This window comes from Haliaeetus albicilla, chromosome 7, assembly GCF_947461875.1.
Source record: "Haliaeetus albicilla chromosome 7, bHalAlb1.1, whole genome shotgun sequence".
Lineage (NCBI taxonomy): Eukaryota > Metazoa > Chordata > Aves > Accipitriformes > Accipitridae > Haliaeetus > Haliaeetus albicilla.
The window spans coordinates 21,475,247-21,499,251 of NC_091489.1; the positions used below are offsets into that span (position 1 = coordinate 21,475,247).

The 24,005-nt window shown below is 40.1% G+C and overlaps 1 protein-coding gene across 4 annotated transcripts in view; it reads left to right on the forward strand.

Annotated features, from left to right (window-relative positions):
* Nucleotides 1-24,005, forward strand: part of MAP7 (microtubule associated protein 7) — a 125,398-nt gene that overhangs the window by 52,501 nt on the left and 48,892 nt on the right. For all 4 annotated transcript variants that reach the window (XM_069787245.1, XM_069787244.1, XM_069787246.1 and 1 more), the window contains exons 2-3: nt 16,780-16,848; nt 22,151-22,228. In XM_069787245.1, coding sequence (XP_069643346.1) covers nt 16,780-16,848; nt 22,151-22,228 — 147 coding nt within the window. The remainder of the gene's footprint in view (nt 1-16,779; nt 16,849-22,150; nt 22,229-24,005) is intronic.

Genomic DNA, 24,005 nt, shown 5'->3' on the forward strand with positions numbered 1-24,005 from the left:
GGGGGGGGGGGGGGGGCGGTGGTGGTGTGTAAAGTTACCTATTTTTTATGCTCATACGTTTTTAATTTTAGGTGACTGATATATGTCAGTACGTAATGCAAGCTTCTTGTTAACTTTAAGCACTGAAAAGTTAGGAAATCTCAAAGTGAAACTTGCCCATACAGCTTGGTTTAATACCAAGCATGTACATACTATCAAATAGTACCTATGCATGTACATACTATTAAATAATTAAGGATGTGATTGTGCTCTTGCAAGTTAACAGCCCCTCTCATCAGTAAGGCTAAGCAACTGTGAATAAAGTCAGGCTTTGATCTATCTCAGCAGTACTGCATATCTAAAGTGGTGAAGATAGAGCTTAATGGAAATTTCATTGCAACTTTTTTTTAGGTCAGTGTCTAAAAATCTTCTGGGATTTCAAACAGTTTGTAGTTCAGTTACTAGAAATATTAGTACAAATACAAAGATTTGTGCAAGTCTTAGTGTCAAGACTGAGAGGCACTTGTTGCAAAATACTGAACACTTGAGGGTTTTGGTTTAAAATAACTTCTGGGTTTGTTTTTTATTCCTGAATACTTAAAACTTCATATTAAATAGATTTCTTTTGATTACACCATGATGCAGTGCTTTACATTACATATTCTGTCATGTCATCCTTATAAAACAATAAAAAACTAGATCTGAAGAACAAAGCAAAAAGTTTAACATTTATCATATTCTTTGTTCTGTCTGTTAGACACAATCCGACAAACATCATGGTGGATTTTCCCTGGGTAACTAAGGCACCAAATACAATGACGATAATACTTTTTTTTTAACACTGTCTTTGATTTGGTGGATAGACAGACTACCTATGTATATCGGACTAAAAGCAATGGGATGAGGTAAGGTAAGATTTTTGTTGCTCCTGTTGTGAAAGTAGACTAAAAAAGGTTGGTTTTGATTTATTTCTGTAGCAACCCATTCTTATATGTTATTTCTCTAGAAGACTTAATTTTCAGTGGTTGTTAAAACCTGAGTATGGCTGGATCGTCTCAGACTGGTTTTGAAATCATGGAATGTGCTTAAAATAAAAGCTAGTCAGAGACAAAACATTTCCCTGAAGACTGGAGGGGAGGAAAAAAAGTGAAATTTATATGTCCAAAGGCTAAGAGCTGTAAATTATGGTAGTCAGGCAATGCAATCACTGAGATAGCTACCAAGCAATGACACCAATGCTTAAGGAACTAAAAGAAAACCTGCATGGACGTGGAATGATTTATGCTTTTATGATGTATAAAGAGCTGCCATAGTACTGGACTTAGGGCAAATGTGCTGCCAATAGAGTAGCCTGAGGCTGTGTCTAAGAGAAGTCAACTGCCTGTGGCGATTCTATAGAGAAACAAGTTTTGCTTTTTTAAAAAGCTTATGCACATCACGGGGGGGGGGGGGGGGGGGGTTGGGGGGTGGGAGTCGGCGGGGGGAGGGACACACAGCAGCATATAAAGATAAGCTCCACTTTTTAGTGGTGTGACACTCAGCCTAAGATCCCAGAAAGAGCCTGGGGAAAAACATACTTTGGTTTTGCTAGCGTACCTGAAGTGATTAATTATTCTTATAACGCAAAGGCCAAAGTTCTCTAGTAACCATTTGATGTGTTCATATTAAAGAGACTTCAAAAGTAAATGTTAGTGTTATTTAAAGACTATATGTGAGTACCTTCCTGTTCAAATATATAACTTGGACTTTCTAAACACATATTCATTTATATAGTTTTCCCAAAGACATGGAGCTTAGAAATAATTAAGGTTGTTTGTGCAGCCTCAGTTCTGCATATGCCGTGTTGTAATTAGCTATTAGTCTCCTGCCCTTATGCCAAGCAATACCTTACTCCTCAGGAAGTCCTGTTTCCTGGCAGCTGGATATCAGTAAAGAACTGATCCCTGAATTGAAAATAGAATTTTCCAGTTTCCTATGATGTTCACTTTGAAAGAGAAGTTTTCCAGTAAATGGTGTCTTGAGAATTTAGTTGAGCTCTTGACTGGTAGTAACTGTATTTGTCTTGTGCCTCTTTAAATATGACAGCATAGTCCGGGCACAATTTTTATTTTTGACAGTGATTAAAGTGGTTAAGGATAAGTCATGCAACAGAAATATATTTTCTGAAGTCAGTGTTTCAGCTTTGTTCCCTGCCCAGCAATGGTAGGAAACATTCCTCTTTGCTTCACTGTTTCTGAATATATGCATTTTGCACCACATTAAATGCTTGTTTTATTTAGCTTACAGTAATAGGATATATCTTTTATATAAAGAATAGGAGAATAATTAGAAAATGGAGTGTTGCACTTGCTCTAGGTAGTTACAGCATCCCTTCTAGTATTTACAGCATCTCTTCTAGTGAAGTAGAGGTAGGCTAGCAGAAAACTAACAGTTTTCCTAAGGTGAATGTTTTCCTAAGTTTTCCTTAGGTGAATGTACTCTTGATTAGAGTAATGGCTTAATGTGTGCATCCAGGAACTTAACTGCTAAATAACAGCATGCAGTCTTTGTAGGTTTAACTGTTTAGGAAATAATTGTCTGCACAGAGTAGGTTATATAAACGCAGCCTGGCTTCTGTGAATCTTCCTGCTGTCTTTAGTTGAGCGATTGTTGTTGCTATAGCGACTGGCAGGCATTATTCCTGTTTTATTTTTCTAAGGCTGGAAGGAGGACTCTGAACATCTCTGCAGCTCACAAATTTTGCAGAGCTTGCCCAAGAAACTGCAGCAGTGAAACAGTTACCTATGTTACTTGTATTGGTCCCACTAAATTGCAGGTGGTCTAGAATTTACCCCTCTCTGGAAGAGAAATCCCAGCAGATGTCCCAGGCATAAATCCAAGTGGCCTGATGTGGTGTTGTGTGAAGATAACTAAGTACCAGGAGCAGTGTAGCTATCTCAGTGGAATGCTTAACTTGGCTTTTCAGCCAAGATGAGCTCCTGTGTTCAAGTCTGGTGTTGACAAGGCTCTCCTACTTTCAGTACATGAGTTAGCTCAGGGTGCTGAGTAAGGAGAAGAAACACACATAGCAATGAACTTCTTCCGTAGTAAACAAGGTCGTGGTACTTCATTATTGAAGAAGCTGTATCTTGCAGAAATCTCTGCGGCTTCTATAGCCAATTATAGTCAATTTTACTCCACGCTCCTTTGCATTGAGCTCTAAATGCCTTAGACTGTGAGGGTTAAACAATGCTACTACTTCTTTTTTTCCCTACATCCTCCCTTCCTGTGTTTTGAACATCCTTATTTTTACTGATTCTTTGGTAAAAGATTTGGTAAGATCTCACTACCCAGAAGGTAAGGGAGCTGGTCAGTGTGTCCTAAAAATAATGCAGTGGGACAGCTGTGTTGTAGGTCTCACTTGCATAGTTGTGTAAGGTGAAAATGCAGAGTAACCTAACTAGAAAGAAGATTTTGAAGGGGAATAGTCCTTATTTTGAACATTCTTCTGCTTACAAAGTTCCTATCACTTCACTTTTGCAGTGTTTTATGCCTCTCTAAAACACTTGCAGACCTTCTTGGGGGGGTGGAAATGCTAGAAGCACCCTAGAATTTAGAGTATGCCTGCGGTTACACACAGAGTGGAGGCAGATCATTAAAGCAGAAAAATAAGCTGCTGAAATTTCTCTTCTGTATAATGTCCAGAAAGCCAGTACCTATCTGAACTTGCTCCCTGTAGAAAAAAAGCAGTTCCAAAGCCTCACCTTGCTTCCATGGTCTAAACCTCACCTGTCAGGAGCAAAGCTCAGCAGTCTGAGATGTCAGTAAAGACAACAAGTGTTTGCTCTTACACAGGGCACCTGTGCCTGCACCTGAATATGGTATGTGTATATAGGGATGTCCCCCTATGGCAACAGGATCACTCTGTTACTGTAGAAATGGATTAATTACTGTAAGACAAAAAACTGTTGTGCCTTGCTTTTGAATGATCAGTATGTTGCCGTGGCAGAAGTACCACTGTTCCAGGCCTGTTCTGTATCTTAAATGTGAAGTCACTGGGATGGTAGCTATGAACCTCAGTGCATGTGGCATTAAGTCCTGTCAGACTAGTGCAGCCTGAACAAATTTGGGAAGAGTTGAAGGCATAGAGGAAAACATGGGTATGCACTGAGCTCGGTAGGGATGCGATGGCTTGTGTATGTCAGTGGGCTGGTAAGAAGAAAGCACTGTGTTGGTCTGGGAGCTTGTGGGAGTCTCCTAGATTATTCTGTAGATATTGTTCATTTTGTTACATATTCATTTTAGTTAAAAATACATATTGCATCAAAAGAATGTTTTGTTTTATTCTACTTTTTACTTTTGGTGGAAGGAAATCATTGCCTTCTCTTATTGCAAAGCTGATAGCAAAGAGATTGCCCTGGTTTTAAAAACGTTTAGATCTCAAGATCAAATTGCTTTAATAGAGAAATGTATAGCAAAGTATCCATTTTTCCCCTTCTTTCCATCCCCATAGTCACTTTACTACGGTTGCTATCTGTGTTTTTGTAGAGCTCAAAGGCTGAAATATGTTTTGATCATTGTGCCCTCTGAACAGGGATATCAAATAATGAATACTCAAGTTGCTTTCCCCAGCTCAAGCAATCTGACCTTGGTATCAGTGTGATATTGAAAGCAGGCTAGTCTGTGCCTAATTCTCCAGATCTCAGTGGCAGGTACAAGCTTCATTGTGACTTGGAAATACTCGCAGGCATTACCTTATAGTTTGGAGCAAGCTCTCTAGTTGAAGTCCAGAAAAGTTTTTCAGCTACAAAAATGTAAGGTGCTCCATTTCATAATCTCTGAGGTGACCTTCCATGTACAACTATTACAATACACTGACACAGGTCCTGGATGTGGGGATCTGTCTGACATCTTAGTAGCAAATGCTACCTGCAGCAGTCAAAAGTCTGAGGAGGAGAGGCAGCGGGTACTTTTGCACCTTGTCTGAAAGTGTTTTGCCCTTGAGCAACAGGGTCACAAATAAATCACTGCAGGTTGCATGTTGCCCAGTCTTGGTGTTTGAAGAGCACGTGGCCTAAGACAGGCTGCACAGCATGAAATGCTGGGTATCTGGAACTGAGGTTGCCCTGCATGCCCTCAGGTGGTGGCATTTCAGCTTTTATTTTGGTGATGTGTAATTAAAAACTTCCTTTCATGTATCTCATCTGTATCTGGCTGGGCTTGCCAGCCTTCTGATCAGCTGCAGAACCACTGCTTCACAGCACAGGCTTTTTTCAGCACATAACAGGGACCTTTTATCCAGTGGTTCTTTTATGTTGCTATCGTTTTATATTGCAGTCAGATGATGCAATATAATTATCCAGAAGAAATAATATGTCAGCTTTTTGGTAAATGCTGTTACGGTTATTGTGTTTCTTTTATCATCTTTAAGAGACGCTTAGTGGCATAAGGGCTCTCCCTACAAAGGCACTCAGTTTAGTGTGTTCTCCTACTTTATTTAATATTTTAGGATGCAATGCTTTTTAAAGCCAACATAGTCAGCCAAAAGTAATCTTTTATAAATACGCATCTCCCAATAGAGCAGTTACACAATTTTAATCTAAAAAAATTTGTCCCTTTCCCTGTAGTTATTTGTGTAATCCAGTTTTACGTCTGTGGATTGTTTCCAAAGAAATCTACTTATGCTTCTGTTTTTAGTGTTTCACAATTTAGTGCTGAATTAGCTGTGACAGTTTTAAATCATGTTTATCTTCCTAGTCTACAATATGATGAAAACAATGGCAACTTCTATACTATTTCATGAGTAGTAAACACTAATGATGATTAGTTTTCATTTCTACTTAGCTCAGCCAGGACACCAGAGATGAAGAACATTAGCAACAGTGCTCTGTATGGCAACTCCGATGGTAGTCTTCTGTGATAAGTTCAAGAGCAAAAAGAACTGGGATGGTCACTGCAGCTTGGTGTCTTTTTAATTTATTTATATTTGCAAACCAGACCCTTGAGTTCCACAGTTTTGGAAGTATGAAAATATGTACTTCAGCTTTAATTTCTAAGAATTGAAAATATTTTAATGTAAAATTATTCATAGGTGTGTTTAAGGCATGAACTTTGCTTTGCTTTACTGTTTCAGTGAGTAGAAATGAAATATAGATGTTCTGTCACTGTTCTGAGTCAAACCTCTAACTTGCAAATGTATTGTGTAAGTACTACTGTTTAGACTTTAAAAGAATAGGCATTTTCCATTTGCTAATGATGGAAATTTCAAAATGCTTATATCTGAAATTGTGAAGACCTGTATTACCTCTACTAAAAACAGCAAACTGGTCTATAGTCTGGAAGTAGTCTTTGCTTCACCTGAGTTCTGTCAACAGTTCCTTTGACCTATTTCCCTTAACAGGAGACACCTAACCAAAATTAGGCACATCTCTTCATTCTTTCAAAACGGAAATGTAGATCTTAGTTTTACTGGACTGCGTTAGATCTAAGCCTTTTAGAAAATTCATACGCGTCACAGTTGTACTGCCTCACTGCTGTAGTAATAGGCAGAACCTTGTAAATATTTTAAAAATAATTTTATCAGCGTTGCTAATTAGAACATTTTGTTACAAAAGGATTTGATTGGAGCTCTAATGGTATAAAGCCCTGAAGGGAAGGGTGGCCCAAGAAAGCTGGTTAATATTCAAGCATCACCTCCTACAAGCTCAGGAGCCTTGCATCCCAACAAAGAGGAAGTCAGGCAAAAATGACAGACAAAAAGGAAGCCTAAGAGAGGGTGGAAGCAAGGACAGGTAGCCTGGGAGGAATACAGAGAAATTGTGTGAGCAGCCAGGGATCAGGTCAGGAAAGCTAAAGCCCTGATAGAATTAAATCTGGCCAGGGACGTCAAGGGCAACAAGAAAAGCTTCTACGGGTAGGTTGGTGATAAGAGGAAAACTAGAGAAAATGTGGGCCCTCTCAAGAAGGAAACAGGAGACCTGGTTACCTGGGACATGGAGAAGGCTGAGGTACTCAATGACTTTTTTGCCTCAGTCTTCACCTGCAAGTGCTCCAGCCACACCACCCAAGTCGCAGAAAGCAAAGGCAGGGACTGGGAGAATGAAGAACCACCTACCGTAGGAGAAGATCAGGTTTGAGACCATCTAAGGAACCTGAAGGTGCACAAGGCCATGGTACCTGATGAGATGCATCTGCGGGTCCTGAGGGAACTGGCAGATGAAGTGGCTAAGCTACTATCCATCATAAAGGGAAAAGGATGCCATCTAAGAGGACCTTGACAGGCTTAAGAGGTGGGCCCATGAGAACCTCATGAACTTCAACAAGGCCAAGTGCAAGGTCCTGCACATGGGTCAGGGCAATCCCAAGCACAAATACAGGCTGGGCGATGAGTGGATTGAGAGCAGTCCTGAGGAGAAGGACTGGGGGGTATTAGTGGATGAAAGACTGAAAATGAGCCAGCAGTGTGTGTTTGCAGCCCAGAAAGCCAGTCTCGTTCTGGGCTGCATCAAGAGAAGCGTGACCAGCAGGTCGAGGGAGGTGATTCTGCCCCTCTACTCAGCTCTCGTGAGACCCCACCTGGAGTGCTGTGTTCAGCTCTGGGGCCCCCAACATAAGACAGACATGGACCTCTTGGAGCAGGTCCAGAGGAGGACCACAGAGATGATTGGGTTCTGGAGCCCCTCCCCTATGAAGACAGGCCGAGAGAGTTGAGGTTGTTTAGCCTGGAGAAGAGAAGGCTCTGGGGAGACCTTATAGCAGCCTTCCAGTACCTAAAGGGGGCCTACAGGAAAGATGGGGAGGGACTCCTTATCAGGGAGTGTAATGACAGGACGATAGGTAATGGTTTTAAACTGAAAGAGCGTAGATTTCGATTAGATGTAAGGAAGAAATTCTTTACTGCGAGGGTGGTGAGGCACTGGAAGAGGTTGCCCAGAGAAGTTGTGGATGTCCCATCCCTGGCAGTGTTCAAGGCCAGGTTGGATGGGGCTTTGAGCAACCTGGTCTAGTGGAAGGTGTCCCTGCCCATGGCAGAGGGGTTGGAACTGGATGATCTTTAAGGTCTGTTCCAATGCAAACCATTCTGTGATTTTGCTAATTGTTTTCTGAAGCATTTAAATTAAGAAGCCTGAGGATGTTGGTTTGGATCTGTTTCTATTTTTCTTCTGAAGTGGTAGCTCTGTTAGGGAAATCTTTCTAGTGTCTCATTATGAACCATCTACACCAGGGCTTTTAAGGTGGCTTGGGGTTTTTTGGGTGGAGTAGAGGGGACTTGACAGTAAGTGTGCAGAGTGTAGACTTTCTATCCTGATGCTTCAGTTCTGTTCCTATCTGCATGCTCTTCCCCAAAGGATTAACGTGAAAGAAAGCCAGTGTGCCATGAGTGTCTTGGTTCCACCCTTCCCTAAAAAGCTCATGTCTTGTGACTAAGCTGCTGCGAAATGCATGTTAATGTCATGCAGGCCTCTCTTAAATTGGAATCCTCTGATTCTCTTCTTGTCCCTCCTGCAACCTATCACTCAGTCTTACAATCCACGCATCCCTGGATGTTTCCCTTGTTTTTGCATCCTGTTGTGCTAAAAAATCTTGATTTCTGAGCTCACCCCCAGCACTGCTGTGGGCCTCCCAGCTGAACTCCACATTGAACCAGTCTCCGAGCCTTCCCAGAGACACCAGGAAGCTCTTTGTCCATAGTGACTGAGAGTAGGGGTTTCTTACTGTGCTGTTTTGCTCCTGTCCTCAGCAACTGCTCAGGGAGCATCTGCTGGCTACTAGGACAGCACATCTGCTGCATAGGAAGGGGTCTGCAGCAAAATTTTCAAAGGATGAAGTTTACTTCAGAATGGTCTGTTGGATAGGAGCTGATTGCTGGCAGGCTACTTGCTCTTTGGAGGCCAGCAGCAACTCACAAGCCACCACTTATTACTTCCTGAGGGAAGGGAAGTTTTAAGTTGTTGCTGCAGAGGAGAAAAGGAGGAGGTGTTCTATATGAATAAAATGCTGATGCTTAGGTCCTGTGTTCCTGCATCGTTCAAGTGTCAGAGTAAACATCTCGGACACAGCTGTTCTGAGCAGTACATCCAAATGAATTTCAGTTATGAGAAAAGGAAATTATTTGGTTTTGTGTTCAAGCTTTTGTGTTTGGATCTCTCTGCTTGATCCATTTCCATGCTTCTCAGCAGGGTCGTATTGAAGCATGTGTTAGTTGAAAGTAAGAATTTTCTTGCTATCTTGTTTTGAAGGACTTTAGTTTGGTAACTCGTATGTATGTGTGCATGAGAGCTTACAAAAGCAAAGATAGCACTGGTAACTGTGTAATTTTGGTACACTTAAAGCACTGGTTTATCATAATATCATGAAAAAGCACATCAGGTCCTGAACAAGATTAGGGCTCCAAAGTGTGCTCACACAGTGAATAAATGAAAGCAAGGAGTAGCCTTGACTCAGTGTTCAGCTCAGACACAGCTAGTAGAAGCAGCAGCGTAAGGAAGTTGGTCTATCCAAGGTCAGTCCAACTTCAAGTACGGTGCAACCATACCAGAAAATGTCTCCAACTGTGCTGAACAGATTGCCAAGCTGCTTCTCCCCAAGCTCTTCTTGAGGGGTAGTTTCAGAGTTGTTATTGACAAGTGGATTTTGTGAGAATTATAGTCTTTAAGGGGAGGGGGTGGGGATGATGTATTTTTTAAGACTTATTGCCTCCCACTTTTCTGATGAGGGGAGCAGATCATAACTTTGCCCTGACTTACTCTGAAGATTTTAATGTTAAACATCCAGCTGCTTGGTTTTTACCTTTTTATCTATCAGCTGAGCTGCACACATCTTGGTAATTTTTGGCCAGCCATAGGACTTTCAGACCTATTCATGTGCAAGTATGGAATGAATGCAGTACTTAACTCTAGAGCAATAAATGGCACTAAAATATTACTTAGTATATTGTTTGACTAAGTATATATATGGACACTTGATAATACAAAGAGTAAGAACTGCTAAAGACTTGCAAGATATATTTTACAGTAAATACGGAGTAGCTTTTACATGTGTACATATTACCGAAGTCTTACTCGTAAGCTGTGGATGTAAGAAGAGGCAAAAGTCACAAACAGTGGGAAGGCTTTTATTCATGTTGAACTTTGTTTTCCCTGTACCCAGCCCCTGGATTGTGGCTTACATGAAATTGTTAGTAGGATAAACACTCCAGTTTAGCCATTAGAGAGACTCTTGAGTCTTAAAGTTAAGTGCAGTTGCTTTAGAATTGAACAGGCAGTTGCTGAATGCTCAGATTCTTTTTCCAAGTCAGGTATTCAGGATTTTGGTCTTAATGGGGTTCTGCATTTAAGCTAATAAACTGTCAGCTTTGACCTGTATCTGCACTTTCAATACACTCCACCCAGCACAGCAATAACTCTGATTTGATTGATGTGCTAGCCAGCTGCCGTTCCCAGTAGCTAGATAAAACTGCCTAGGATAGCCCCACTTCTTCATTCTTGCTTATGCAGTCCTAGAAGGCTCTGTTCTCTGCTGAATTCTGACTAGTTCAAACTATGCATTTTTACATTGTGCATGTTGGACATAAAATGCTATATAAATAAGCATGTGAACTAAAGAGTGTTTTTTTGTTTGGGTTTTGGGTTTGTGTTTTTTTTGAGCAGTGTTCATAAGGAAGTAATTGGAGGTAGCAGAATTGGAGTAAATGAGTAAAGAATGTAGCAGTTCTCAGTTAACACTCTTCTAAATTTCCCAGTTTAATGCTGGATTTCCTCTGCTACGTATTGGCAACAGTTTTTCACTGAGGTACTAGTTTGTTCCAGTTGTCACTTTTGATGCCTTCTCTATCTCCCAACACATACCCCCAGTACTCTTTGACAGTTAAGTAGCTGTTCAGTCAAACGGGAGGATTAGGTGAAAAGTGGCAGGGACAGAGTAGCTAGATTTTTTTTTTTTTTTTTTTTTTTCCCTTTAGTCCCTCCTCCTCCGTTCCAGCTGCTACTCTTTTTCTCCTGGCTGTTTTTCAATACTTCTGTCTCTCACTTTTGTGGAATTAGAGCAAGAAACTGGAAGGTGGTAACTCCTCTCTGCTGCTTAGTGCACCTATTGCCCAGAGGCATACCTGAACTGTCAGGCACACATAGCTGTCTGCATGCCTGGGGCTTACCTGTGTTTGCGCTCTCATCCACAGCTGTGCAGCCCTTGTACAGTTCCCCTTTTCAGACCCTTTTTTTGCTAGGGTGCAGTTCTATGGGGCTGCTGTGCATGTCCTGACCTTGATACGGGTCCAAGCACCATCTTTTGCTTGTGGTCCCCAAATGTTCCTTCCCCCTGCATTGCATCTGTTGAAGATTCCACTTCTGGAAACAGTACAGCTGCCTCTGCTCTGTGGCTGATGTCCTTCCTCAACTGAACAGAGCTTTAACGTCTTCTTTTCAGGTTTCCAGCCTTGCTGTGGGGGCTCTGGTTTGCCACTCACCTCACTGGGGATAGCTGGTTCATGTTGTGCAAATATGCACTTGATTTGCCACGGTCTGAAAAGCAGATGCTTGTAATCCGCACAGCTCTTGTGTTTGTTTGGTTTTTTTTAAAGCCTGTCAAAATGCTGGTGTGACACTTCCCAGCTCAGTATTTTCTTGGTATTCTGTAGCTTTTCCAGGGTCTGGGCAAATTCTCCTCCTGCTTTGTAGGGCACCCTCTCAGGGGCTCTGCTTCTCAGTCAGCCTTTTCCCATTGGATGTGCTGTCTTGCTTAGTCTCTCAGGCCAGTCATCTTTGACCAGAGCTTACTTGGCAGGTAAAGAAGCACTAAAAGCTTATAGTTTCCTCCTTTTTCAAGGTTTCCTCTGAGACTTTTCTTCAGCTTTGCATCTTTTAAGATAGGATTTCTCTTTGCACTTGTTTTGCTTCCCACTGCTAGTAATTCCTATTTCTGCTCACACAGACCTTCTTTGGAGAAGCTGGATAGCTGATTTCTTTACACCAAGAGGAACACTGTAGAAAAAATGCCTTTAATAACCTTACAGTGTATCTGACAGAAACTGGTCATGGAACAGCTTTTTTAAAGTACTTCTTGCTGTTATAAAATTCGGGGGGTTTCCCTTTTAGAAAGTAGGCTTTGGTACCAATACTCTGGACAGGAAATCTTAGCTGCTGTGGGAAGTGACTGAGTGTAATTATAATGGCTGTGTGAGAAATGGGGTAAAACTGACATCCTATATGAAATAGCTTATCAGTCCTTCTAGAGCTTGTACTCATCCTGATAATAGAAGCATTGATTAAACCTGACTGAATGTGAACACATAAACATGATCAGAACTGATCATGGATTTGTGAATAGAATTAATTTCCATCACAAAAATTCTTTTTTAGGAATAACCTGCCAGTTTCACACTTGCCTTGGTTCACAGTAAAACAAAAAGCTGAACCTACAGAGGTCTTCCCTAGCACTGGTCAGCCTTACACATCCCTTTCAGCTTTGCCTCTGGAATGTTTAAATACTGAATTCTGTGCTGCAACTGTTTTTACTTCAGAGCTCCGTGTTTACAAATGCGTATGTATTTAGTAGCAGTACATTTCTCTCTTCCCCTGCCCCCCGCTACCACCCCCACTTCCAGATAGAGAAACTGAGGTCTGGTTTTCCATTTCATAGTATGCCATATAGTAGTGGCAGAGCTGAGGGAGAGAAGCTAAGTATTTTTTGATTCCCACTCAGGGTCTTATGAAAGGAGTGAGGAAAAACTCATTGAAAATTGAGGGGAGAAAGTATTTGACTTCTTTAAGGAATCTGTATTTCTGGCAGTTGAAGCAGACTATTTCACAAGTTTGAAGCAGCTTTGTCAAAGCTCATCTCATGTCAAATTGGAGTTTCACTAACCTGTAGTCAGCTGCTGCAGCTTTTTACATCAGTGACTTTGAATGACATATTAGATAATGTTGAGCATAAAGTTGTAGTTATATAGTAATAGGGATATTGCTTTAGTCAATAGAAGTAGTAAGTTCAGACCAATCCTTACACCAGGCTAATGCTCCGTCACCATCAGTTGCTACCCAGTCACTGAGCACTTAAGAATAGCTGAAGTAAGATGGATAATCCAGCTCAATTTAAAAATTACTTTTAACTTTAAAATGTATACTTTTACCTTTAAAAAATGGGGGAGCCTTCCAACCACAATAACGTAGTTGCATTGATGTGTTAGAAAGAAAACAGGGTTTTGATTCTGCCAGTGCTTCAGTCAGTGGATGATTTCTATGCAGTCTCTGAAATCCACACACTGGATAGGTAGGAAAAGTAGCATATTTTTAAGCCCTTGTAGGTCCCACTTAGACAAAGCTTTTCATCAGACTTTTTTATCTGAAAGTGTTATCCAAGAGGATGGATGTTAGATAGCATCTCACCTGGGGAGGAAGGCCAAAGAGCAAGTTAATAACTGACCAGAGCATCCTGGTTTGGAGAGTTCATTTGTGGATGGCTGTTGGAAGACCGTTCACTGAAACAGGTCCTTGCAAAGTGAAGGTGGGGTGGTGCAGCTCTTTACAGCTTTTCCCATCAGTGTAAGGTTGAGGTGGAGTCTTTACCCATATAAGCTCTCCTTCAACTGGGATGGGTGGGCCATGTGGTTCTTATGTGGCTCTGGGCAAATCACTTAGTGTTTCAGTTCAACATCAAAAATACTAGAACAGAAAAAAAAAAAAATCAAAAGAACTACATATCAGAAAATTCCTGATGGGGTGGCATAAAAGACAAAGCCAGGCTTCTCTTTGTGGCACATGGTGACAAGACAGGAGATGATGGGCACAAAACTGAAATACAGAAAATACCATTCAGACGTAAGAAAAACTTGTCTACTGTGAAGTGGTCAAAGACTGGCACAGGTTGCTCAGAGCAGTTGTGGAGTCTCCATCCTTAGAGATATTCAAAACCCAACTGGGCATGGCCTGCTCAAGGCAACCCCACTTTATGCCGAGGGGATGGACTGGATGATCTCTGGAGATCCCCTTCCAGCCTCAGCAACTTGGATTCTGTGATTGTCTTCCCCAGTATATCTACGCTATTGCCCAGGCTGTCTTCAGCCTTTTAAGTTTCCAGAATGCTTCACAGAAAAATATCCTCTTATTTCTAACGCTTCTTTATGCAACTTCTATTGCCTCCATGTAAACATAGTGGTTCAAGATAAGCAGCAGAACTAGTATTAGGTAGTTGAATGATGTCTCTCCTGGCATGTCTTAGGTTGAGTCTTGATGGAACTAGTGTTGTCAATATTTAAGTTTGTATTTTAGATGTTTAGCTGTCTGATTAATGTTTGTATCTTAGAGCAAGAGGTATTTTATGTGGGAGCACACCTACACTAGTTACTAAATACTTGTGCCAATTCTTATTTGATATCCAGCATCATTAAAATTCATGATTGTGCCATCTGTTCTTCATCATTTGTCATACGAGTGGTCATAGGAATGTGTACTCAGATTGTGTCACAAAATATTCCAAGGAAATGTCAGACAAGAAGAAATATGGACAAAATACTACTCTGTGTACCTAGGCTCTGTTACAACCGTATTATCTGTATGGCACTTAAACCATTATTCTGAAGTTAATGGAGTATTGCATAATCCTGTGGTGCAATGCTTGAGGAAAATAATGCATGTGCACTGCATGAGATATGCAAAGAAACTTGTGCTGAAGCTATTAGAACATCAGTGCTCTTGCTAATACTCAGAAATGATATTAGTTTACTATTTTATAACAGTTTCCTCTTCTATGTGATGCCGTAGGCCAGGCTGATTGGAATCATGATGTAGGTTCCCCCTGCATTACAGTGGGACTTTTTCTGAGAATGGTCTAAATGGCTGATTCAGGCAGGAGGAAAGTCTGGGGTTTTTTTCTCTCCCCACACCCCAAAGTTAAGGTCATAGTAAGATATAAAGAATTTAAATGCACTTACTCTGGTGAATAAAACACTTTTTTTCAGGCTTGGTACCACCCATTTGGAACACTGAGAGGAAAAAGTATGGGTTTTGATAATCCTACAAAGCCTGGAGATGCAAGTGTTCAGTGTTGCTCAGATTATCTTGCCAAAAATCAGTCCATCTACCTAAAGGATTAGGTCAAACTAATCCTTTGCATGAGGCCTTTAAAATGGCAAAATACTAAAATCTTTTGTTGGGCTGCCTTTAAGGTATGACAATTCTTACTGTGATTTGGAATTGATATTTTAATAGTAGATATTGAACAGTAGTTATTTCTATTGATAACAAGAGACTTAACACAGTTGTCAGGGTGGGGAGTATCTTTTTTTGACAATTATTTAAAATTTCACGCTTTTTTTTTGTGTGAGATGATGTGATTTTTTGAACACTGCTCTCAGCAAAACATTGCTCTTGAACACTAAACACTTTTTCTATTTCCCTCACCTGCAAAAAAGGTACATTAAGTGTCATATACATTCCTCCTGATAACCTTTTTATCCTTTATATTCATCCTGGAACATGCCAGTGGAAGGAATTAAAGGGGAAACAAAGACTTTTGTCAGGCCATGAAGGGAATGAATTCACTGAGGCACTAAGGCCTGAGTGTATTTTGCTAAAACTGACAAGCATAGGAAATTGCTTGGAGCGTTCTGAAAAAACTTTTAAAATTATGTTTTCTAAAGTGGATCTAATACAGTAATGCCTGTTTAGCTTTTAAAGCTGGAATAATCAGTTTTTTCCAACTTTAATTTCTAGTGATATTTTAATTTAAATGAATTTGGGGTTTTTTCCCTCCCCCAAGCTTTATTGATATAACAATCTTTTTATCCTTGCTTGCAAATATTTCCAAGCTGTTTGTGGAAGCATTCTGAGAATTCTTACAGTCTGTCTTCAGACTCTTCCCAGATTGCTGTGTTCTGGACTTAAACGCTCCTATAGTGGAGCTGCTGGGCATGAAAATGAGTAGTAAGCTGAGAAAATGATGGCATCTTATTTCCTGGCTTGGCTTTTAATTATAAATAGATGCTGAGCCAAGGGTATGGTTGTGATTTGAAGTATAATAATGAATCTTTTGGGTTTTCTTTATAAAGGGTTGTTGAAAGGGCATTCAGAGCCCTAGAACTATCTCTTTCTAGAGTGACAGGGCCTGATCAAAAGTCTACTGAAAATAATGGGAATATCTCCTCTATTAGATTTCTTTGAGGCACAAATTGTCCTCTCTTCAGTTCTGCATAGATACGTTAGTAATTTGCAAAGAGTCTATGAAGTTTTATCAGTATCTTGTACGATACCTTTACAAACCTAGGATCTGCAAGTCACCTTTAGCAACAGTTTCCTCACTGCATCCAAACATTGCAAGATGTTTGAATGTTTGCTTCTTCAAAGTCACTCTGCAGTTTCATTCTGTTATTCCCACTAACTTGCTTTTATCAGTGTGATTAATTCAGCTTCCTCCAAGGGAAATTAAATTAAAAAAAAAATAAATAAAGGCTGCTGTTCCTTTGGAAGTAGTGGTTTCCGAAGCATCACTGAGAAGGAAGAGGAAAAATTAGCTGCATGTATAGCATTAGCATAGCATGGGGGAAAAAAAAAATACACCTTATTAAAAACAACACTGTTAAAATGAAATCTTTTCGTGGCTCTTTCTTCAACTTGAATGGGGAACTTGTATTGTGGCTTCAATGTTTTCTGTGTAACCTTGAGGGTTTTTTCTATGCAAAATGGTGTAGAATGGTATTAAAGCAGTATTCCAGAATGGTCTGGTTTTAAAGGGAATTTGGCTATGTTTAAGTTACATTATAATAGAGTGGTTGAGCTGTTGTTTAGTAATATGGTTAATTAATCTCTTTCCTTTTCTTCCTTATTTTAGCAGCTGAAGGTTCTAAAATACAAGACAAGAAAGTCACTTCAGGACAAAGCAACACTGGAACTAAACCAGGTACACCATTCCACATGCTTCATGTCATAAGGCTGTTTGCCTCAGTGGTGTATGAAAAACAGCTGTCATCTTAGGAACTTTTAAAATGTTTGATGGTCTTATACCTGTCTTACTGTTTCAGTCAAAACTGGTATCAGTGACTGATCATATTTAGTTAGGCTGGAATCTCTGATTGTTTGCAAAGAAGAAAAACTGAAAAAAATCTTTATTTTAGTACAGATTAGGAATGTGGGTTGGGAAGTGAGATAAGGCAACAGAAGCCACTATACGTGCATCTGTGCTTGCATGAGAATTATCTGCTGTAGGCAAAGATTCACAGCTTTAAATAAATGTGCTTCTGTTCAGACATTTCTTCACTTACTACAAAGCATGCCATATTCTGTAATATACTCTATGCAGCAGGCAGATGTTTGTTGTTACTTCACCATACCTGATTGGTACGTTGTGTGGATTTAATTCACTGTTCACTTACACAGTTGAAAGTCTATGTACTAAAATGCTTAATGTAGTCCTTGATGCCATGAGTCTGTTCCACTTGTGGGCTTAGACCATGATCCAGAAGAGCACTTAAATATCTAAATTCTGCCTGTATTGCAATTCAGGTACCCAAGCTTAAAATATGCAGTTAATAATGATCTTTTTTAGATGCCTGAGAAAGCATAGGTGCTTGTGTTGCTGAGGACTAGGCACACTGTAAGCACCCCTTTTTCAACTCCTTGAAGGCTTGGCAGCTCAGTGGCTGTTCTGCACTGACAGATTCTTCTCTGTCGCCAAAGTGGGTACCTTTGGCCTATGTCCCCAGAGGGAAGCAATCCCAGTGTTGTCTGTGCTCAGATCACACCCTGCATGTTCTGCCAGGCAGTGCTGGATCCAGCACAAAGCGCAGCATTCATGGCTGCTCTCTCAATCAGAAAGGCAATGGGAAAAAGAGGAGAGAATGGAGGTAACGTTACCCACTTCCACGGCAAAACCAGAACTCTTGGCATTGGACAGTGTTCAATATCCACTTTATCCTGCAGTAGTTTAATCCAGATTTTCATTTCTCAGGAGGGCATCTTAGCAGCTCGTATGTTCCCTTCATCTATGCTGGTGTGTAGAAAGGAAAACAAAATTCCAGTGGCTGGAGAGAGGGAGGGCACAGGCACATGTGCAGGGTTTAGCTCTGCACCCAGCTGGTGAGAGTCCATGAGAGTTCCTGAGAGCTGGTGGCTTGGTTTTTGTTTGTTTGGGGTTTGTTGTTATTGTTTTTTCTTTAGACTGCATATGAAACTTGTGTCAAACTGTTTTGGTTAAAAACCAAACCAGAGAGTTTGCAGTAGGAGTGACAGCTGTCACTATAAACAATGTCATTATTGTCTTGAAGGTGTCTACAGGCTGAACAAATATTAGGAGTCCAAGGCAACTCTGAATGTGTGCATGGCAGTGCAAAGGGAGCTAGACAAAGGAAAGAGAGTTTGAGATCCAAGCAATGCATCTTTTCAAATAATGTTGTGGCTTACATTTCTTTCTCCCCACAGCACCCCTGTGAACTAACATGCAAACTGGCTGTTGTTTTCCACTTGATATCCCTTTTAGTTTCTTTAGGATATGAAATTAGCATCCTAGCAGTCAAGGGTAGAAGGGAAGCAGCCATTTGTGAGAAGAGGTTGAGAGGATTATAGATCGAAATGAAGAGTGGTAGTGGTCTGGCTTTTGAAGTCACACCAAATGTGGCTGATAGTTACCTGAGCCACAGAAACTGGCCATATGTAGTATGTGTGACAATTACTAATTTAGCAAAATTACAACCTAATGTCTACAAATGTCAACTGTGCTTAAGAGTTCAGTGAGGATCAGTTATATAGAAGATTTGAAAAGCTTGCGTTTTCCTTTTGTTAATGTAAATAGGGACCAGAAGCGACTGACGTTTCAGTGCTGAATTCCTGCGAAATACCATTCATGGCTCCTAAGCTCTTTTAAATGAAGTAGTAAATTCTTAAAAATAATTTTGAACTCACAGTAAGTGTTGTAAGTTTATGGAAAAATACTGTTTTCATATGTAGTTTAGAGGCTTAATTTCCAGCAATAGGTACAAAATTAATTTCCTCTTTATAGAACTATGGCTTATTTAATCCCCAAACATCCCTCTCAGACATAATATTAAGCATTTGTATGTTATGTAAGGGTAGTGAAATAGGTTGCTGAGCGTGAGTTCACATGCATTACATCATAACCAGACTGCAACTTCTACAGCAGCGTGTGGGTCTTCCTGGAGTGTTCTCTGTAAGGCTTTGCATATGCCCAGTTATCAATTATTTCTGTATGAACTAAGGAATTCTTGCAGGATTTATCGCAAATGACATGTTTCCATCTCCTTGTGCAGCGACTTAAAACTATTGCCTGATGACAAATACAAGCAAGAGAGAGTACAAAGTACCTTGTGTGTTTGTCCTGGTATTCCCACTGAACAAGAAGAAATGCCAGTCCCCCAGGTGTTTGCCTGATGGGTTGTTAATGAGCAGAGACATGAGAAATAAAATGGGGAACAGGCCCAGTGAACTTTCTTGTTTTGCCACAATTTGAAGCTATTGAAGCTTTGTACTGGGGGTGTCAGCAGATCAGATGGATTCAGAATACAATTGTTGGAGGTTGGACTTCTAGCCAAACTATGAAGGACCATTTTCAAGGCTTAGAAAAGACATTTTAATTAACAGTGTAAGATCTGCACCAGTAACGTATGCTCCAGCTTCTAGCAGAGCAAAGGTAATATTGGTCTGCTACAAAGGTGTTATGCCCCTCTTTGTGCCAATATTGATTTAGCTCTTTGTGATCCCAAATGCATGCAAACCAGCTTGTTACTGAAGACACACTCTGCATAGCCTGCAACTTAATGTGAATTCTTTAGGATTGTTCTAGCATCCTGGGGTCTTGGGAGGAGGTGCTGTGTGTGTGCATGAACACTATCAGGTGTGTGATAAAAAAAATAATTGGATATCTTCAAACAGAATGGCAGAGGGCAGCTTTAAAAATTTATTTTATTCCTTCCATTGCTTATAATTAGGAATTCTTAAGGGAGACCTTTTCAGTTTGCCTGTCCATGTAACACTCCTGCCTCTTTGAAGAACTGCTGCTTCTCCCAGATAGGGAAATATCCTCTCAAGAAAGGAAAAAAAAAAAAGCCTGGAAGGAGAATAGTACATTCTGAAAGAAGCAGGATTTTACGTTATTCCCTAGTGTCTCATCATTCTCTGCCAACTCGATGTTACATTGACTTTGCTGAAAGCCCTTGAAGGGAATCCTTGTTTTCCAGGGGAATCATATTGGATGTGCATTATTCCACTAGCACTAATTACTCATGCTACAGAAATTCATGTTTTGTGAATCTTGCGTGCCAGCCACAAGAGAGAAGGAATATTGTTACCCTTTTGACCTGTCTATGCATGCTGAAGAGACTGCATGCAAGTCAGCACACTTCTTAACATCAGCCAAATGTTAATCTATACCTTATATCAGTCAAATCTATGTAATGGCATGGCTAGGCATAGTTTCATAAATGGCAGCACTGTATGCTATTCAACCAGCATTAAAGGTTTGATCTCTAACTGGGTGATGGGTTACTTTTGTCTTTGCTGGTGACTTGTTCACTTGTTGCACCTTTCACTGGGGCTATCATGTTTGAATGTTCCTCTTCCTATCAATTATGCAATGGGTTTTCTCCTTGCAGCTCTTATTTTGCATTGCTATTAATGCCATTACTTGGGGCTGTAGTCTCTGACGCTTGTTGAGATGATAGTTTTTCACTGATGAGAGTTAAGAATAAACTGAAGCTAGTCGTCAGTGAACTTGTTCATCCAAGAAATCCTGTCATCCTGATGCAGAAACTTCTGTTGGAGTATGAAATGCGCATTACTGATTTTTCGTCTAATTCAAATAACTATTCAAAATCTGTCTAGCACATCCTCACTTCAGGGATTTATTTCTGCAAATATCTTTAACATCATTTTTATGACCCATTGTATTGTTTTGCCAGTAACTTTTTTCATAGGTATGCAGTCTATACACAAATAGGCTGACTTTACATGTTTGTACAAATTGCTTACTTGTGTGTTTGCACTGAATAGTGAAAAGGATCTGTTGTCTTGTTTTTATGTGCACTTCCATGGTGATGGTATTCTAGGTAGTTCTTTTTCTTAAAATACTTAAATACTGAGTTCCCCTCAATACTAAAATAAATCAGACCATTTCTTTATACCCAGAAATCGTTTTGATTTTTCTGTGGGTTTTTTTTTTTACTTGTGTTTTTATTCAAAGGAGACTTTTTCAGTGCTAGTGAAAAAAAGCATAAAATTACTGGTTTTCCAGGTTTAACAAAACAGGCTAAGGATGAGCAGGAAATTAGTTTTTGCAGCATGCTGAGATGAATTGGTAACTTGGATTTTGTTCCCTTTTTGTCTGGAACAGCTCCACTGCTGAGGCTGGAAGTAGGATGCTAGCTGTTTAGCATTTTGTTGTCTTCCAGAGAACTCACTGAGCAGCCTGAATTTTTATAGTCAAGCCTGGGCTCTGACACAGATTTTTCATATTATCCTTAGTCCTGTTGCTGTAATCCAAGTGGCCAGTTGCAGATATTTTTAAAATCGTGTAGCTAACTTTTAATCTACCAGGACAGGTAAGGAAACTAGCATCTTACTTCTCTGGTATTATACCAGTCCATGCATGTGATGCACTGTCATAATGCGTTTGCCAGACCTTTTAACACATGCACACACAAACATCGGTGGAGATCAGTACCATGCTATCTTCAGAAGCTCAACCAGAACTGCTACGGTGTTTTGATGTGGCCTGTTTTGCTTGGGTACTGAGCTGCTTCAGTCTCGTGAAATAGGGATTATTGGTTTTTTGAGGCAGTACTGGTGGGAAGAGGGTGCTGCATTGTAATAGAATTTCCTGTGGATGCAGTTTGGAGAGAGGTTATAGAATAATAGACAATATTTTGTCAGAATGCTCTCAAGCAATCAAGTTGTTATAGGCTTGGAAACAAAACAAAACTTCTTCCTGGGTTTTCACAGGCAGTACTCTTGCTTGGAATTCAGAGTTACAACTTAGTCAATTCTTTGGGAGTGTTTTACATCTTGATAATTAGAATGTATTAATATTTTTTTAATTGTTCCATTTTTTTTCATAAGATGGATTTCTGGAAAAGTGATGTGTTTTGAAAGTAGAATAACTAGAGTGGTTTAATGGTCATTCCCCTAAAAGCTTGTTTATGGTACTATTTGATTTTATGCTATATGCCTAATTTTCCCCCTCCCTCCATTTGTAGATCATCCAACAATACTAAAGGTTGATGACAGGCAACGGCTTGCTAGAGAACGGAGAGAAGAACGAGAAAAACAGCTAGGTAAGGCCTACTCTGTATTGGTTTTGATTCTTTGTTTGGTTTTTTTTAATGCACTATCATCTGCAAGCAGTGTTTTTGCCAGTTTGCTTTTAGGAGCATTCAGCAAACTGATTGTGCTAGATATGCAATAATGTGATTCTAGATACACTATTACATCTTCAAATTAGGTCTTTTAATTCATGCACAGCTTGGGATTCATCGTTACTATACCTGTCACACACCTATTGCTTTTGTGAATCTGAATGAAAAATTGGTTGATTTCTGAAATCATGCAAGGTGTAAATGGAATTTTGAAGTTTTAAAATATTTTACCAATTAAGATTAGACTACTTAATATGTTGAATACATCCTTTATTGCCATAAAACAGAATTGCAGAACATGTTGCCAATGTATGGTTTGAATTTTTCTATATAAACTTGGATTTGTTTCAGGTAAAACCTTTAGTAGGTGTCAAATAGATGTGCTCAATATCTTATAAAATGTCACCTGTGCATGAGCATGTATAGCACTGTTCAAGTGAATAGTGAAGGTGAAGGTTACTTAACAAGCGGCTAGTGATGGGCAGTATACTGAGTGTCATGGTGAGAAAATTATAGAATTATGTGAAGCAAAATTGATGGCTTTCTGAAAACTATTTATATGTTTGGCTGCCACAACATTCTGTGGCAATTGGGAGGTTGGGGAGCACAAGTATTTTCTGTTATTTTTTTACATGTTCACCATGATTTCTTTGGATGCTACATTGTTCTTATGGCTTGAGAAACAGAAGTACTTTACTTCCACTTTCTAGCTTCTTTTAAGTTTATAAAACTGTATCATAACTCCACCCAGAGTTATGCTGCTTTTTCTAACCTATAGAGCCATGATTTATTGCCATCTGGGTCTTAATAGCATTAATATCCTTCCTTCTTTTCAGCACCTTATAACATTGTACTAGCCATGCATGAATCACTAGGGTTGTTTTGGAGGGGAAAAGGAAAGCTTTCGTTTGGCTTGCTCAAGGGAAAACATGACAGGATGTTTGCCAATCCCTAAAAAGCTGCCCCTGGAGTTGAGGTTGATGGTATGTCTAGGCTAAGTTTCTTCAGGTTCAAGAGCAAATGGAGGTTACTGGCCCATTTTAATTAATTCATCATAGATGACACTTCCATGTCTTGAATTTATTCTTTTTTCAGGTTTGATCCTTGTGTAGTAACAGTGCTTTACTCAAGTGCAGAGAGAGATGCTTTCCTCTGATGCTTTCAGTTTTCCTGAACTCTGATTTTTCTAGCTATTGATAAATGAATATTTGTTACTGGAAGGACATGAATTCCATTGAGAAATGTGTCATTTTATCATAGAATGGTTTGGGTTGAAAGGGACCTGTCATGGTTTTGGCTGGGATAGAGTTAATTTTCTTTCTAGTAGCTGGTATAGTGTTATGTTTTGGGTTTATTTACACAGTGAGCATCTGTGTGGAGCTTAATTGCTGGCCTGGGGTTAAAACAACAGTACCTTAAAGATCATCCAGTTCCAACCCCTCTGCCATGGGCAGGGACACCTTCCACTAGACCAGGTTGCTCAAAGCCCCATCCAACCTGGCCTTGAACACTGCCAGGGATGGGGCATCCACAACTTCTCTGGGCAACCTCTTCCAGTGCCTCACCACCCTCGCAGTAAAGAATTTCTTCCTTACATCTAATCGAAATCTACGCTCTTTCAGTTTAAAACCATTACCTATCGTCCTATCATTACACTCCCTGATAAGGAGTCCCTCCCCATCTTTCCTGTAGGCCC